Raw genomic sequence first — 18,256 nt, 5'->3', positions numbered from 1 at the left:
TCGGACACGACTGAGCGACTTCACTTTCACTTTTCACTTTCATGCATTGGAGAAGGAAATGGCAACCCACTCCAGTGTTCTTGCCTGGAGAATCCCAGGGACGGGGGAGCCTGGTGGGCTACCGTCTATGGGGTCGCACAGAGTCGGACACGACTGAAGCGACTTAGCAGCAGCAGCAAAATAAGCAGCATTATTAACTAGGGGAACAAGCATATGGTTCATTATGGCTGCCAGACCACTGTACCGATAGTCAAAAGAAAGAAGAAAACAAAATGCAAAGAATGATGACCATGTTGCTATATGAAAGAGGGAAGATGCTTGGTTTTTTTTATCAGTTGTTTCCACCTCTTCCAAATAAAATGCATCTCATAAACGGATTGCCCTGTGCTCTTTTATTCATTTGTGGTTTTCTGTTCACTTGCTTGTCTGAGGATGTTTACAAATAGAAATTTCCTGAAAGGGATGTTAAATTTATAAGAAGCGACAGTTTATTCTGTCGATATGGGCTTAAAATGGTAAAAGAAACAGTGACTCCACCCTATTTTTGAGGTTAAGAATCATACATTGTGAGACTTCCCCTATAGTCCAGTGGTTAAGACTCCGCGCTTCCACGGCAGGGGGGCATTGCAAGGCAAGGGTTCCATTCCTGGTGAGAGAAGTTCCACATGTCTCACAGTATGGCCAAATAAATAAAACAACTTGTTATTATTATTATTTTTTAATGATTCATTGTGAAGACTAAGCTGCTTTCAAAGGGAAAAATAACAAGTTGAAGAAAGACCCTTTACTATTTAATTCAGCTTAAAAATGCTCGCTTACTTTTTTTTTTTGCAACTACCGTATATCTACTACAACTTCAGGAACTCACCAGACTGTGTAATAGAATCTGGGGTCTGTTAGCTCTGGGGTGATTCAATTGGAAATTTCAGAATAAAGAAGTGCCTGGCATTCTTTAGATTCCTTTAAACCTCTGTTTAAAGAAAGTACATTTGCAGGAGGGAAACTGGAATGTAAACTCCTCGATATATAATTGGAGTTTTCAGAACAGAGGGTTACAATATAAAATGTTACAGACATACATGAAGAAAGTCACACTTCCAACCCAGTTTCATTAGCTTCAAACAACAATTCATTAAAAAGGTCCTTTAAGCTAACCTCACCTCATATTGTTTGCCCTCGAGAAATTGGATCATGACAAACACAGAGACTGTGAAGAAATACCTATGCAAAAATGCCCTGCTGTCTTCATACCTTTCCAGACGGTTTACTTGGTTTGGATTCAGCTGGTACGGCCGATGTTAACAATTTATTTTCTTTATTCTGGTGGGGTTGAGAAAGAGACAAAAACTCCTCATATACTTTCATCAAGTTTAATAATATTACATACTTGAAAATGAATACGCTGTAACATAAATAATATCGCTCATACACTGGACATCTGCTCTGTGCCAGACATTATACGTGTTATATACTTTTCAGAACAGCAGAAGTAATAATAACAATGATATTAATCTCATTTATCGATGCAACAAACAAGGCTCAGAGAGGCTGAGTCACTTCTCAGGTCACTCAGTAAAGGATAGCACTAGGATTTGAATCCAGGTCTACCCATTTCTTCACTGCTCTTGGCTGCCTCTCCCAGGACCCACAGCTAGTCTTTGCAACGCTCATGAATTCTTTCTTATCACAAGGCAGCCACTGCTTCTAGGCGCTGTTCTCTCAGTCTTTGTACCTACACATCAAGACCTCCACACCCCTTGTTTTGTCAAATCATCACACACTGTTTCTTTCATTTCCGTGAAATGAATGCCCTTCCCACCACTGCGTCAGTTGCTCTGTCAGTAACTGCTGACAACTTTCTAACCTGCGATTTCCATGCCTTTACCCAGACATCATAATCTTCCCTCCATTCCTCTGCCCAGCACCCGTCTCCTGACTCTTATCTCTCTCAGCACCACCCTGGTTCCACGCTGGCACCTGTGGCCTCTGTTCTCTGCCGCCTCTGGCAAATCTTCTGTTTTGCTCCTTGCCCCGCACACTCTGTGTGTTTCTACTGTGCTGCTGGGCCCAGGCAATCATTCTCTAGGATCAGGGGCCAGATGCTTTCGGGGCCAGGCAGGAACTAAATGGTGAGGTCATTGGGTTGAAGACAATAGAAAACTGTCTTATTTGAAGGTCTCTGAAATCCACGCAGCAGAGCTTGGAGGCGGAGCGTACAGGCTCAGATGCTCTGGGTTTGCACATCAGCCCCCAACACACACTGGCTCCAAGAGGCTGCCGGCAGGTCACGTCTCCTTCTGAACCTCTGTGTCCTCATGTGTGAGAACCAGGGCAGTCACTGCACCTACTGCAGAGGGTTGTGAGGGTTCAACTAATTAATCGATCACGGTGAGAAAGCTGGTGGTTGGGCACATGCTAAGCTCTTCCGAAGTACTACATAAGCAGTTGCTGTGATTATTGTATTAAAGATACTGTGGTGGCACCAGGGTGAACCCAAGTCCTGGCAACTGAATTCAGTTCCTCGATTCATCCACAGCCTCTCGCAGGTGTTCACTCAGTGTCACTCTCTCCCCCCAGCCCGCTTCTCCTTCTCCATTGTCACCTGGGCTCCAAAGCAATGTTTGAATCACCTCTCTCGGGACACCTCAGAAACTTCAGCCTGTCCAAAGGCAGGCATCCGTTTTCCACCTCCGCCAATTCCCCTCCTTCTGACCTCTGTCCACCCGTCAGTGGTAACCAGGGCCGGGCCCCCGCTTACGAAGACGCTCGCCTCATGGGTGCTGACTCTGCACTAGGCACAAACCTAGCAGTGACACCCGGCTCTCTTGTCTCACCTTAGGGTTGCCAACCTAGTCCATTCAGACGCTGAGGTCCCAGGACATCTGAGATCTTACTACTACTACTACTAAGTCGCTTCAGTCGTGTCCAACTCTGTGTGACCCCATGGACTGCAGCCTACCAGGCTTCTCCGTCCATGGGATTCTCCAGACAAGAACACTGGAGTGGGTTGCCATGTCCTTCTCCAATGCATGAAAGTGGAAAGTGAAAGTGAAGTCGCTCAGTCGTGTCCGACTCTTAGCTTGCACCTCTGCAACACCTCCTGCCTTGCTCCCTACTCACTGATTCTATCCTAGCTCTAATTCAGGCTGACTTCGACTCCCCAGAACAGCCCCTGACCAGCCTCTCTCTTTCCAGTCTCTATGCTGTCTCATTGTAGCCGTTGAAGTCACTTAATCCTCCTGCAGCCTGATTTTAATCCCATCACATCGCTCCATCTGTTCTCTGATCCCCAGTGTTTACGTGGGCCAGCTATTATCATTACCACAGGGATTAATGCATCTCAGTGTCCTCCTCAGCAGCGCCTCGACCTGTCTTTCTGGTATTACACTCCCACTCATGTCTCCTGTGCTTCACCCACACTGGAATGCCCTTTGCACTCAGATCACACTTCTATTTTTCTCTCTTGTTATGTTTGCAAGCCTGTAAGCCCAGCTTTCCTTTTATGACTTACTCAGACCATACGCACTCAAAGTCCTCCCGGGTTCTCCAAATCAGACAGAATCCCTGTCTCCACAAACAGCTCCCTGTGGGGGCCTGTTTCAATCTGCCTGAATGCAGCCCCAGGCACATTAGAGGGGCCAGGGATACCCAGGTGGCTCAGTGGTAAAGAACCCGCCTGCCAATGCAGGAGCTACAAGAGACTCGGGCTTGATTCCTGGGTCCGGAAGAAGCCCTGGAGGAGGAAATGGCAACCCATTCCAGTATTCTTGCCTGGAGAATCCCCAAGGACAGAGGAGCCTGGTGGGCTACAGTCCATGGGGTCACAAACAGCTGGACATGACTGAGCACAGCACATCCAAAAAAAAAGAGGCCAGCCTGCAGCTCAATGTCCTGCAGAGCCAGACCACAGTCCACAGTGCTTTACACACAGTGTGGACTGAAAAAGAAAAAGCAGGTCTCATCAACGTCATTTTCTAGGAGACAAATTAGAGGCAAAGAAAAGTGAAATAATTTGCCCCAAGCCCCAGCACAAGCCAATGCACAGCAGAATCCCATATAAACCTTGCCTGACTTTACTGTTTGATTTTATAGATAACCCTGGCTAAATAAAGTGTGGCATACATTTTCAAATTTTGAGTGCATTTTAAATCTATTCCAAGAGATCCAATCCTCTGCCTTTAAGCTATCCACTTTTCCATCTGTAGCATCTAAGTATCTCTCATCAACACAAGAGAGTGAGGTGTACCCTGGGGTAGGGAGGGGGAGTCTCAAGGGACATACAGGGGGGTCTGCTGGGAAAAACAAAACAGTTTAAAATTTGAGTATTTCCATTTAAAGTTCATGTAAATTTTGCCATCATGCCACCTGGTATCTGCATTAGTTTGGAGAAAAATAAGCGTGCTTTATCCTTTTCAAAATCTAAGAAAAACAGATGTTTCAGGGAGATTGGGCCATACTTTTATCCTATGACTTTCCTTACCATCTAGCCTGCAGGGGGATAACAGTTCCCATTTTGAGAAGCAGGAAAATAAACATGTTACTTTTTTTTTTTTTTTGCTTTCATTTCCATCTTATTGTTACTGCAATTAGTTACCTGTGGCTTTAAGAGAAATAAGTACTAGCAATTCTGGGACAAGATGACTTCCAAACTGATTACTAACCAACTGCTAACTCTGTATTGCTCTGAGTAGAACCAGCAGACCATTTCTTGTCTTACAGTCTCGGGCTAGTCCCTTCAAAGGATCTCTCGAAGCTGCCCATAATTTGCCAGCAGGGCACATATACTCCTGAGAGGGCTTGTGAGACCCCCGTCGAAAACCTCCCCTATCAATTCATGTAGGTGCTGTGACCGCACATGGTTTACTTGCTTCAGGACGGTAGTGTTTATATGAAACGCTGAGAGTAATGCTAATTCAAATGCTCACGGCAGTTTTATCTGCTTCATTTCAAACCTATAAATCCTGCTGGCAGGGTCTGAGTCCACCTGCATTTTAATTTTCTTGGTATTGACACGAGGCCTTACACATGGCAGGTGCCCGGTAACTGTACTGAATACAGGAATTTTAAATTCATTTTTGGTGCCTTGCTCTCTTCTCTATCCTTTAGACGCACGCTCCTCTTCATCAAATGTCACACACGACGTGTTCAGTTTTACCGAATGACAGGTTATTTGGGTATGACGGTGCTGGAACACTGAATGGTTAAACAGAGGCCAACCCGGGGAGAAGGGGTCTTCGCTGAGCATATGTTTCTCATAAACAGACCTGACAAGCGTCAGGGCCCACGCACACGCCGTATCTTTCACGTGTGCTCACCTTGTCAGCTGGTTCGGCAGATGCTGCAGCAGCAGCAGCAGGAACAGCGCTCTTTCCACCACCGGAGATCTTGTCCTGTGACTTGGTCTAAAAGATCGACAGAACTAAGTTAACTTTGAATGACCATTTTCAAGATCAAACATTTCAAATGTTATCAGGGAGCCCGTTTCCCCTAGTGAGCATCTTGTAGGGAAATGGTCACTAGCTTCTGCTGGACATGATGCAAGGTGGGGCACACAGAGCTGGACGCCAGAGCCTACAGAGGCCACGCGGGTGAGGTGGGCCGGGGAGGCTCACACCAGGCTGTAAGGATGCCAGTCAGGTGTTGCCATGGGGGCCCACTGCTGCCAGCGATTCCAGTTTTTCAAGAGAAGCTAGAAATTGGCATTTTATATGAACTATTCTGACTGTAATTGTTAGCAGCTAATTAAAATTCATTTTAATTCCAGTAAGCCAAATAACATACACAAGTGGCTGCAGTCAGTGGGCCACACGGCAATCCTGATACAAGGCATGTTGTATACAAGATACAGTCTTCCAAGAGCTCATAACGAAAAAGTCCTTCTCATAGATTTTATTCTTCTTATATATGACTCCTGTTAGTTCTGGAAATACACAATATATTTCTGATTTTTTTGGCTCTGTAAGTTGATGTCTCCAGCAAGAGCCATAAAACTCTAAGACCTCCAGGTAAGGAGCAGATCACGCAGGGCATCTGAATTCCCACAGCCCATTAGGAGAGGGCTTCCCTCATAGCTCAGTCGGTAAATCATCTACCTGAAATGTAGGAGACCCGGATTCAATCCCTGGGTTGGGAAGATCCCCTAGAGAAGGAAATGGTGACCCACTCCAGTGGCCTGGCCTGGAGAATCCCATGGACAGAGGAGCCTGGTGGGCTACAGCAAGCGTCAGACACGACTTGGCAACTAAACTGCCACGAGAAGAGGGGTGCAGGAGGCAGCCTCAACTCCCAGCTTCCTCTCTGTAAGACACCGGAGCCTGCTCCCTCAAGGTCACAACTGAGTACTGCTGGGCAGTGACAGGGCGTGGCGGAACATCCCCCAGACCCGTCTGATGCCCTCCTCAGGCCTTACATAGTCCCAGGTCCCCTCAAGGCTATTTGCAACACCAGGGAAGTGACAGCACCAAATCTTGACTATACTAGATACATTTGGCATAGCTCCGAAGAGTCACCTACACACATCAGTGTAGGTAGAGGATCTGTGTCTTATTCCCTAGCTGACATTAGCGTTTTCCCATCTATCCGTCTGGTAAAGCATCTGCCTGCAATGCAGGAGACCTGGGTTCACTCCCTGGGTCGGGAAGATCCCCTGGAGAAGGAAATGGCAATCCAATCCTGCACTCCTGCCTGGAAAATTCCATGGACAGAGGAACCTGGTAGGTTCCTGGGGGAACCATGGGGTCTCAAAGAGTTGGATACGATTGAGAGACTTCACTTTCTTTCTTTCTTTCATCTGTCTGCTTTATTTACCTTTGGTTTTGTTGATTTCTCTGATGGTGGCTGCTCGCTTGATTTGGAAACGGCTTTTTCCTTAGGAGCATGCTTGCTTCCTGTATCTGATGAGTGCTTGGGTAGGCTTTTTGGCTGAAAACACGCATACACCCCATGGGGTTAATAATATGACACATATTGCTACTTTTCTCTGAGGAGTAGAAAGCAATTCATAACACTTGTGTTTTATGTAGTCAATTGTGAGAATTTAAATTAGTATGATTTACATGTGACAAATTTCACTTTGGGTACAAAATTTGAAACAATGCAATTCCTTCCCTCCAAATTCAGCAAGAATCACACAAGCAAATTGCAATACCTGCTGATGCCACACAGAGGTGCCATTTTAACAGAAAAACAAATAACTGCCATTCTAGGTAAGACTTAAGTGTTGAAAGATGAGAGTTCAAAATTTTATCCTTCACAAAAATAAGGGAAAAAAAAAAAAGGCTTCATCTTATGATATCAAGTCCTAATAATGATTACTTACCTCTGTGTGTTCCTTTGGCTTTACTTCTTGGGTTTTTTTCTCATGAACCACAGATGGCTGTCAATTTCAAAAGATAAAATTGCAATTACATTCTAGGCCATTGTTTTTGTTTTGCAAATAAGCTCAGAAACAAAGATCCCAATTAGACCATTCTGCCTCTCTTGAGAAAGGCCTAGGGAGAGAAATGGCTGTTGGTGTCTGGTTGATAATAATCCTAGCAACAGTCTGAAAATAATAATTATTAAAAAAATAATGGAAAATGTAGTATTTCATCTGGAATGATTTTTCACACAGGTATGTATCTACATTATAGGCTGTTTCTCACAATTCATGTAGATCATTTGGTAACTGCAAGTCCATCCACAGAAACATCAAAAAGATCACTCTGAACACTGAGTTTGTTTATAGGGGGATCCTACTCTAGAAATTAAAATTAATTAAAAAAAAAACTCCTTTCATAGGAGATGAACACTATATTTTTTTCAGTTAAATGATTTACATGATCTTTTCTGCGTTACAAGTAGAGAAGACAGGTATCACCAGAAACCCAATTCTCTTGAGGCTGGGTAACCAAAAACATTTAAATTTGGAATAGAAGACAACTTCCACCAGCTGCTGAATTATACGTCTATAGGGGCCACCAAGAGGTCTTACACAGAATCACATAAGCGTCATCTTTTACCCAGATGACCCTGGCGCCCCGACCCCTGCCTGCACTTAAAGTACTCCAGCCCAAACCACGTTTGTGCTTTCCGACAGGAAACCTTGCAATCGTATCTGAGCAACTGCTCAAGTGTGCTTGAGAGAAGGAACGCACAGCACCTTTCAGAAGAGAGACACTTGCCCCACCTGCAGACATTCCGGGGTCCGTCTCCACACAGACGGGAATTGGCTTTCAGTCTAGACAGCCATGCATCAGGAAAGAAAGGGAAGCCGTTCCCAAGGGCAAGTGAGAGCTGTATCCTGAGCAACTGACAAGTAGTCCACCGACGGAGGTGAGACCACCACGGTAAACCCAGGGCCTCTGAGGAGAGGCTGTCATCTTTAGTTATCTAGGTGCTGGGTTCAATAGACACCTTTATTCTCCATGTCTCATCATTAATCAGATACTCATTACCCTTTGTCTCTTGTCCTTTGTTCTTGTTTTTTTTTTTTTTTCTTTTTAATTACTTCAGCTATAACGAAGACCTAGATTTGAACGAAATGCTTTCTGAAGTAAACTGTTTTCATTTATAAAATATTATTCATCTTAACAATATATATATAGATAACATTATAATTATTTTATATACACTCTATATAATCATGTTCAAAAGGGTAATCCAAAATTAGTTAGCTGACCTTTTTTTTTTTTTTTTTACCATTCAGTAATCAATGTAGAAAATTAGCTATTCATTATTATTTCAAAGAATCCCAATAATTCATTAGTTGACTTAAATCATTTACCTTAGATGATTGTGGCTTCTTCTCAGGTTCTGTTTTTACAGCCTAAATGCAAAAGAAAGAAAAAGAAGGGAAGGAAAAATAAACAGAGTTTATAAAGTTTATCATATATTTTCTTCAACTAAGGGAGCTAAAAGATAAGTTTTATGTATTTATCAATGTAAGTGTTGTGAGTTAAGATTATTATGCTTTTCTTGGAATTGTAACTGCTATTTATGTGGCCATGCCACATGGCTTCTGGGATCCTGGTTCCCCAACCAGGGGTCAAATCTGTGTCCCCTCCAGGGGAAGCAGAGAGTCCTAACCACTGGACTGCCAGGGAATTCCCGGAATTGCAACTCTTTAGATAGAAGCACATCAATTAACAGTCTGCTCTAACGACTGAGATGGCAATCTGCATTTTACTTCTGCGTGTATTACAGATATGTAGGGATTTATTACCATGAACACTGTAGCAAACACATAAATGAAAATAAAAACCCTCATCCCTCAAAGCCATTAACATGTTTGACCTCTTTATGAGTGGAATATTCAGCACAGGTTTCAGCTGATGAGGTAAAAGAATGGGATGCTGACAGTGTTGAGAACATAGGAAGCAGTGAAGTTTATTTTTAGTGCCAGAATGTGAGTGATGGGTAACTAAGCCTACTAGAATTCTGTGATGGGCCAAAGCGTTACAGAAGATGGTGAACTGAAATTATTAGCTTGTGCTAGGCAGCTGCAGTGACCATTAGTAAACATACGTGTTCCCTGGTACAATGAACCACATCACCTGTTTTTTGTGTCTTTTCTTGTTAGGAGAATGCGATCCTTCCAGCTGTTTGCTGCCTGGAATAGCCTAATATAAGAGCACAGCCCCAAGTGTGACTTTATTTTATCTGACAGTCAAGTAAGCAACACGAATTAACAGAGCTAAAGGTTTTATCAAAAGTTTTCTGAAATGCTGTCTGCACAATATTACGACGGTTTGATCAAACAGTGCATAGATTCTTTGTTGTACAATAAAAATCTGTGATCAAATCTAAAGTTTGAGGAATGCTTCTGAAGAGCTGGCTGTGATTCAGGCTCTTTAGTGGAGTATTTGACAGTTTTACCCAATCCAAAGTTACCTGTGTCAAAAAGACAATTCCTTAAGTGCATACATCCCTTCTCCATATAGGGAGGAAATGAAAATAATAAAACTTGATGAAACAGTTTATGAACTTCTCAAAAGAAGAGATTAAAAATGAAGCCTGATGCTTCCTGCTATTTCTTTCCTTTTTATGCGCTTGGTGGTATCAGCACAAACTTCTATATTTTACTATATTATCTGAAAACACTGATTAAAACTCCTCTTAATTTATCAGGTCTTATGCTTCAGTAATGAAGGTACATGTGCTCTTCACATAACAAACCCTTTTATGCCAGCACACATTGCTTCGGGAAGGAAACAAAGTTCATGAACAAAGAAATGTTTTTAAAATTTTAAATTTTGGTTCGTTTCAAACTGGATCCTTGTTAATGAGTTTCTATACTTGCAACACTGCTTTTTTTTAGTTTATGCAAATGTAATCTATTAAATGATTAACAAGGAAAATAAGCCAGCTGGTACTGTAGTGGTTTGAGTCTATCAATAGCTTCTAATTTGTAATCTGGCGTTATGGCAATATTTAGCATGGAAGAACTCTACAATACAATTAAGAACGTATAATCACAAGAAAGAATGTATAATCACAGAATCAAGCAGGTTCTAATGAAATATACATTTTAATCAGTAATCACTAACACATCTCTTTATTTTTGGTGGCAGTGAGTCTGATGAACATAGTAATGATTGATGACAATAATAACTAATGCTTATTGATAGCCCCTCAGTACAAGGGACTGTTCTAAACTCTCTGAGCCCTCACAATATTCCTGTAAGAAAGGTATGGTGAGTATCATTATTATCATCACCACCATCATCCCCATTTCATGACACAAAGAATCACTTTGCTGTACACCTGAAACTAACACAACATTGTCAATCAACTGTACGCTAACATAAAGTAAAAATTAAGTTCAATTAAGTTTAAAATTAAGTTAGGAGGAGTTTTCCAATATCATAGCCAGCATGGAACCAGGAATAAAAGCCAAGCCATTGGGCTCCAGTGTCCACTATACATAATCTCTAAGGGATCTCCCCTTATTAACAATGATCTGACCTTTCACCCTACACACAGCAGTGTGCCTAACAAGTATGAGGGACAAGAGAGAGACCTGAGACCCAGACATACTGCCACGCTAGACTGACTTTCATTTTAAAGGTGCCGAACATGACAAAGATTTGATACAGGCTTTACCTTGCATTAACACCTTTTCTCTAAAAGCTCAAAATATTTATAGAAATATGCTCATACAATTTCCAAAAATCCCCAGGAGGAGGCTAGTATAAATGTTATAAGCCAAATACCAGAAGTATATGAAGGGAGGTGGAGACAGATGGTGGAGTGGGAGGACATGAGCTCTCATGGACACACTAAAATCACAAGTAACTGCTGAACAGCCATCAACAAAAATCAAACACCAGCAGCCACAAAAAACTAAACAAATATCACAATCAAATTGGCAAAAATTAAAGACAAGGAGAAAATATTGAAAGCATCAAGGGAAAAACAGCAAAGTGGGCATGGAGGGAACATACCCCAAAATAACAAAGGCCATATATGACAAACCTACAGCTAACAACACACTCAACAGTGAAAAGCTGAAAGCAATTCCTCTAATATGAGGAACACTACAAAGATGTCTACTTTTACCACTTTTATTAAACATAGTTTTGGAAGTCTAGGACATGGCAATCAGAGAAGAAAAAGAAATAAAAAGAATACAAATTGGAAAAGAAGACCTACAAATGCCCTTGTTTGCAGGTGAGCCCAGGTTCTTGCATCTTCCCACACTTAGTTCAGTTCGGTCGCTCAGTCGTTTCCGACTCTTTGCGATCGCATGAATCTCAGCACGCCAGGCCTCCCTGTCCTCACCATCTCCTGGAGTTCACTCAGACTCATGTCCATCGAGTCAGTGATGCCATCCAGCCATCTCATCCTCTGTCGTCCCCTTCTCCTCCTGCCCCCAATCCCTCCCAGCATCAGACTCTTTTCCAATGAGTCAACTCTTCGCATGAGGTGGCCAAAGTACTGGAGTTTCAGCTTTAGCATCATTCCTTCCGAAGAACACTCAGGGCTGATATCCTTTAGAATGGACTGGTTGGATCTCCTTGCAGTCCAAGGGACTCTCAGGAGTCTTCTCCAACACCACAGTTCAAAAGCATCAATTCTTCAGTGCTCAGCTTTCTTCACAGTCCAACTCTCACATCCATACATAACCACAGGAAAAACCATAGCCTTGACTAGACGGACCTTTGTTGGCAAAGTAATGTCTCTGCTTTTCAATATGCTATCTAGGCTGATCATAACTTTCCTTCCAAGGAGTGAGTGTCTTTTAACTTCATGGCTGCAATCACCATCTGCAGTGATTTTAGAGCCCCCCAAAATAAAGTCTGACACTGTTTCCATTGTTTCCCCATCTATTTCCCATGAAGTGATGGGACCGGATGCCATGATCTTCATTTTCTGAATGTTGAGCTTTAAGCCAACTTTTTAACTCTACTCTTTCACTTTCATCAAGAGGCTTTTGAGTTCCTCTTCACTTTCTGCCATAAGGGTGGTGTCATCTGGATATCTGAGGTTATTGATATTTCTCCCGGCAATCTTGATTCCAGCTTGTGCTTCTTCCAGCCCAGCATTTCTCATGATGTACTCTGCGTATAAGTTAAATAAGCAGGGTGACAATATACAGCCTTGACGTACTCCTTTTTCTATTTGGACATGGAACAACCAGTCTGTTGTTCCATGTCCAGTTCTAACTGTTGCTTCCTGACCTACATATAGGTTTCTCAAGAGGAAGGTCAGGTGGTCTGGTATTCCCATGTCTTTCAGAATTTTCCATAGTTTATTGTGATCCACACAGTCAAAGGCTTTGGCATAGTGACACAATACTGTATGTAGAAAATCCAAAAGATGCTTCCAGAAAACTACTAGAGCTCAGCAATGAATCTAGTAAAGTTGCAGGATACAAAATCAGCACAGAGAAAACTGTTGCATTTCAAGACATCAACAATAAAAGATCAGGAGAAATTAAGCAAACGATCCCATTTACCATCACATCGAAAAGAATAAAATACCTAGGAATAAACCTACTTCACGAGGCAAAAGATCTGTACTTCAAAAACTGTAAGACACTCATGAAAGAAACTGAGGATGACATAAACAAATGGGAAGATACACCACGTTCTTGCATTGGAAGAATCAATATTGTCAAAATGACTCAACTACACAAGGCCATCTACAGACTCAATGCAATCTCTACAAAATAACGGCATTTTTCACAGACCTAGAACAAAAAATTTTAAAACCTGTATGGAGAAACAAAAGAACCCAAATAGCCAAAGCAATCTAGAAAAAGAAAAATGGAGCTGGAGGAATCAGGCCCCCAGACTTCAGTCTATACTACAAAGCTACAATCACCAAATAACTATAAAAACAGAAGTATATAAAAAGAGAAATACAAATCAACAGAATAGGATAGAAATTCTGGAAATAAACTCATGTACCTATGGTCAATTAATCTCAACAAAGGAGGCAAGACTATACCATGGAGAAAAGATAGTCTCCTCAAAAAGTGGTACCAGGACAATTGGACAGCTACGTGTGAAAGAATTAAGCTAGAAAATTCTGTAATTTCATACAAAAAATTAACTCAAAATGGGCTGAAGACCCAAATACAAGACCAGATACTTGTATAAAAGTCTCAGAGGAAAACATAGGCAGAACACATTTCAACATAAATCACAGCAATATATTTTTGGATCCATCTCCCAGAATAATGGGAGTAAAAATGAAAATAAACAAATGGGGCCTAATTAAAAGCTTTCTCACATTAAAGAAAACCACAAACAAAGTGAAAAGACAACCTACAGAATAGGAGAAAATGTTTGCTAATGATGTGACTGACAAGGGATTAATATCCAAAATTTACAAACAGCTCACACAACTCAATATTAAAAAAAAAAAAGTTATAAAATGGGAAGACCTAAATAGCCATTTCTCTAAAGAAGACACACAAATGGGCCAAGAGGAACATCAAAAGATGTGCAACATCACTAATTATTAGAGAAATGCAAATGAAAACTAAAATGAGATATCACCTAACTCCAGTCAGAATGGCCATCATCAAAAAGTCTACAAACACTAAATGCCAGAGAGGGTGTGAGATAGGGAGCCCTCCCATACTGTTGGTGGGAATGTTAAATTGGTACAGCCACGATGGAGAACAGTATGGAGGTTCCTTAGAAAACTAAGCAAAGAACCACCATAAGATCAAGTCATCCCACTCCTGGCGACAGGTCCAGAGAAAACCATTGCTCAGAAGGATACGTGTATTCCAATGTTCATTGAAGCACTGTTTACAATAGCCAACACATGGAAGCAACCTATAAGTCTATCAACAGATGAATGGATTAAAATATATATATATATGAATATTACTCAGCCATTAAAAAGAATGAAATGATGCCATTTGTGGCAGCATGGATAGCCCTGGAGATTACTGGGCTAAGTGAACTAATTCAGACACAGAGAGACAAATAGCATGGTATCTCTTACATGGGGAATCTTAAAAAAATGATACAAAAGAACTTATTTACAAAACAGAAACAGAAAAGAAGCTTATGGTTATTAAAGGGGAAAGGAGGGGGGATAAACTGGGAGTTTGGGATTGACATATACACACTAGTATTTAAAATAGATAACCAACAAGGATCTTCTGTATAGTACAGGGAACTCTACTCAATATTCTGCAATAAATGGAAACAGTATGCACACCACAAACTAACATAACACTGTAAATCAACTGTGGGTGTGGCTGCTCGGTCGCTCAGTTGTGTCTGACTCCTTGCGACCCCAAGGACTGTAGCCCGCCAGGCTCCTCTGTGGGATTATCCCTCTTTATGGGATTATCCAGGCAAGAATACTGGAGTGGGTTGCCATCTCCTCCTCCAGGGCATCTTCCTGACCTAAGGATCAAGCCTACAGCTCCTGCATTGGGAGGCAGATTCTTTACCACTGAGTCACCTGGGAAGCCTACTACAATATAAAATACAAATTAAATTAAATAAAATTAATTAAAATTAAAAAAAAAATTAAAGAAGCACACGAAGATAAGATGATTAATGAGAACAGTATGACTGAAATCCACCAAGGACAGAGAATTAAGGCCAAGAGTGGTTCTGAGTCATCGACTGGCGCATCTTAGTTTTGTTCCTCCCTTTCTTCCCTCTCCTACTTTCCTCTCTCTCTCCTCTCAGTCCACGTCTATAGGAGTGCCAAGAATTCTCATGATTCACGCTCAGCAATGGCTGAAGCATTTGCTGACATTTACTCTGGAAAACAGGACACACTTGAAATAAGCATCGGCCCTTAAGCTGAGTGTCAGCAGGGATGAATTATAATGAGGCATTGTGTCAAATGTGAACCAAAATAATAAGAAAAAGGAAATCTCATATTTCTGGCTTTCCTTTTTATCTCCTTACTTTAATTTTCACGGACTCTAAGTTCAATGAGAATTTTTCGGGGGCAGGGGCTAAATGTTTTTTCTATAGTCTTAAGATCATTTTAAAGATCAGCCTGGAGAAGGAAATGGCAATCTACTCTAGTACTATTGCCTGGAAAATCCCATGGACAGAGGAGCCTGGTAGGCTACAGTCTATGGGGTCACAAAGAGTCAGACACGACTGAGCGACTTCACTTCACTTTGGTATAAATAAGTAGTGACACCTAATAGGTGGTTAATCACGAATCAGATAACATGTATTTTGAAAAAATTAAGAAATTAATTACTAAATAAAAACATAATTTTACATTTAAAAATAAAAATGAGTGCTAAATGACATTGGATAAGGGCTTAGAGTTTGACAGTGTGTTTCAAGATATTTTCAATCTCCTTTAAATACAGTTCAAGATGATGCCACAGGATTACTAAACAGTACTACATTATGGTGCCAGTATTAAATTATGGCATAGGATTCTACTTGGGACAGTAAAGTAACAAGGAAAACACAAAGCAAAAGTGTGTTGGTAATTTTAAACAAGGGCAATTTGATAATAATGGAGCTGGGGTAGCTCCTACAGGCACTGAAGAATATTAGCTCATAAGAATTAGTTGAGAGCATCTTGAAAAATGCTTCCTCTTTAATCTTCCATCCTAGAACATTCCCGAGAAACTCAGTTCGAGTCACGGTAAGTCGGTGAGAGGGTTTAGGTCACTCAGCCAACTCTTTAGAAATAGGCTCATTATTCTATATGGCAATCCCACTGCAGGCCATTCTTTTATTTCTAATTCTGAAATTCCAAGAAATTATCAGAATACACCCCAAGAGCTCAACCACAGTTTATCAATAAGATGGTGACCCACATGACTCAAATGTCAGAAAAAAACTTCAGAAAGCATCTGAAATAACCAGAGTCCATGTCACTTCTTTCTATGTTCATTTAGTGTAAACTTTCTCATTCTTGGATTTCGTTTTAAATGGTTAGGATAATAAAACCGTTTTAGTAAGAAATTAAGAATTTATATTTCTATCTAGATCCTGATAAATGTACTTAGAGATACTTTCTTACAATTTAAAAAACTCAAGGCTACAACCAAAAGAACTCTCACGGACTACACTTTTCTAGATATTCTAAAATCCTGTATAAGTATATAGAAGGTGTTTGAGGCAGATACTGAAGGGAAAGCTGAGTTTTCAAAGACCCTCATTAATTAAGAAGAAAATATTTACTTCCATAGTGTAAGTCTCCTAGGACACACAAGCTATTTGTCAAAGTCTCTATTCATTTTGCTTTACAAAATGAAGGGCTTTCACCCAAGTTGACCCTTGAAGATTCTCCATACCTTGGCTTCTGTGGGATTCATACTGGAAGACTTGCTGGATGATGCAGAGGAAGTAGTTACCTAGAAAGAAAAGAAACAGGAAGTTTGATTCTAGTTAACCTACACCTTGCTTTGTCCTCCGCCTCCTTTTAACCATAGCAGTGTAGTAGTCTTAGTCACTCAATTGTGGCCAACTCTTTGCAACCTCATGAACTGTAGCCTGCCGGGTTACTCTGTCAATGAAATTCTCAAGGCAAGAATACTGGAGTAGGTTGCTATTCCCTTCTCTAGGAGATCTTCCCGACCCAGGGATGGAACCCAGGTCTCTTGCATTGCAGGCAGATTCTTTACCAAATGAGTCCTGGTGGAAGTCCCTTTTAACCATACTTACTTTTAACTCTTTACCTTGGTTTTATCTCACCTAGAGATCTTCACGACCAAGATAATCATGGTGGTGTGATCACCCACCTAGAGCCAGACATCCTGGAATGTGAAGTCAAGTGGGCCTTAGAAAGCATTACTACGAACAAAGCTAGTGGAGGTCATGGAATTCCAGTTGAGCTATTTCAAATCCTAAAAGATGATGCTGTGAAAGTGCTGCACTCAATATGCCAGCAAATTTGGAAAACTCAGCAGTGGCCACAGGACTGGAAAAGGTCAGTTTTTATTCCAATCCCAAAGAAAGGCAATGCCAAGAATGCTCAAACTACTGCACAACTGCACTCATCTCACACGCTAGTAAAGTAATGCTCAAAATTCTCCAAGCCTGGCTTCAGCAATATGAGAACGATGAACTTTCAGATGTTCAAGCTGGTTTTAGAAAAGGCAGAGGAACCAGAGATCAAATTGCCAACATCCACTGGATCATGGAAAAATCAAGAGAGTTCCAGAAAAACATCTATTTCTGCTTCATTGACTATGCCAAAGCCTTTGACTGTGTGGATCACAATAAACTGTGGAAAATTCTGAAAGAGATGGGAATACCAGACCACCTGACCTGCCTCTTGAGAAACCTATGTGCAAGTCAGGAAGCAACAGTTAGAATTGGACATGGAATAATAGACTGGTTCCAAATAGGAAAAGGAGTACGTCAAGGATGTATACTGTCACCCTGCTTATTTAACTTATATGCAGAGTACATCATGAGAAACGCTGGACTGGAAGAAACACAAGCTGGAAACAAGATTGCCAGGAGAAATATCAGTAACCTCAGATATGCAGATGACACCACCCTTATGGCAGAAAGTGAAGAGGAACTAAAAAGCCTCTTGATGAAAGTGAAAGAGGAGAGTTAAAAAGTTGGCTGAAAGCTCAATATTCAGAAAACTAAGATCATGGCATCTGGTCCCATCACTTCATGGGAAATAGATGGGGAAACAGTGGAAACAGTTTCAGACTTTATTTTTCTGGGTTCCAAAATCACTACAGATGGTGACTGCAGCCATGAAACTTAAAGACACTTACTCCTTGGAAGGAAAGTTATGACCAACCTAGATGGCATATTCAAAAGCAGAGACATTACTTTGCCAACAAAGGTCTGTCTAGTCA

At 41.3% G+C, this 18,256-nt stretch overlaps 1 protein-coding gene across 4 annotated transcripts in view; it reads right to left on the bottom strand.

Annotated features, from left to right (window-relative positions):
• Positions 1–18,256, bottom strand: part of CAST (calpastatin) — a 188,348-nt gene that overhangs the window by 41,577 nt on the left and 128,515 nt on the right. For 3 of the 4 annotated variants that reach the window (XM_010831956.1, XM_010831953.1, XM_010831954.1), the window contains exons 4-10: positions 16,730–16,789; positions 9,534–9,599; positions 8,765–8,806; positions 7,319–7,375; positions 6,808–6,921; positions 5,316–5,402; positions 1,252–1,320 (exon numbers count right to left, since the gene is read on the bottom strand). In XM_010831956.1, the coding sequence (XP_010830258.1) occupies positions 1,252–1,320; positions 5,316–5,402; positions 6,808–6,921; positions 7,319–7,375; positions 8,765–8,806; positions 9,534–9,599; positions 16,730–16,750 (456 nt within the window). In that variant the 5' untranslated portion in view covers positions 16,751–16,789. The remainder of the gene's footprint in view (positions 1–1,251; positions 1,321–5,315; positions 5,403–6,807; positions 6,922–7,318; positions 7,376–8,764; positions 8,807–9,533; positions 9,600–16,729; positions 16,790–18,256) is intronic. The other variant, XM_010831955.1, reaches the window with a different exon arrangement.

Source organism: Bison bison, unplaced genomic scaffold (genome assembly GCF_000754665.1).
Source record: "Bison bison bison isolate TAMUID 2011002044 unplaced genomic scaffold, Bison_UMD1.0 scf7180017864533, whole genome shotgun sequence".
Lineage (NCBI taxonomy): Eukaryota > Metazoa > Chordata > Mammalia > Artiodactyla > Bovidae > Bison > Bison bison.
Note: the sequence above shows the minus strand (reverse complement) of the source record. Positions and strands in the feature narration are given on the sequence as shown.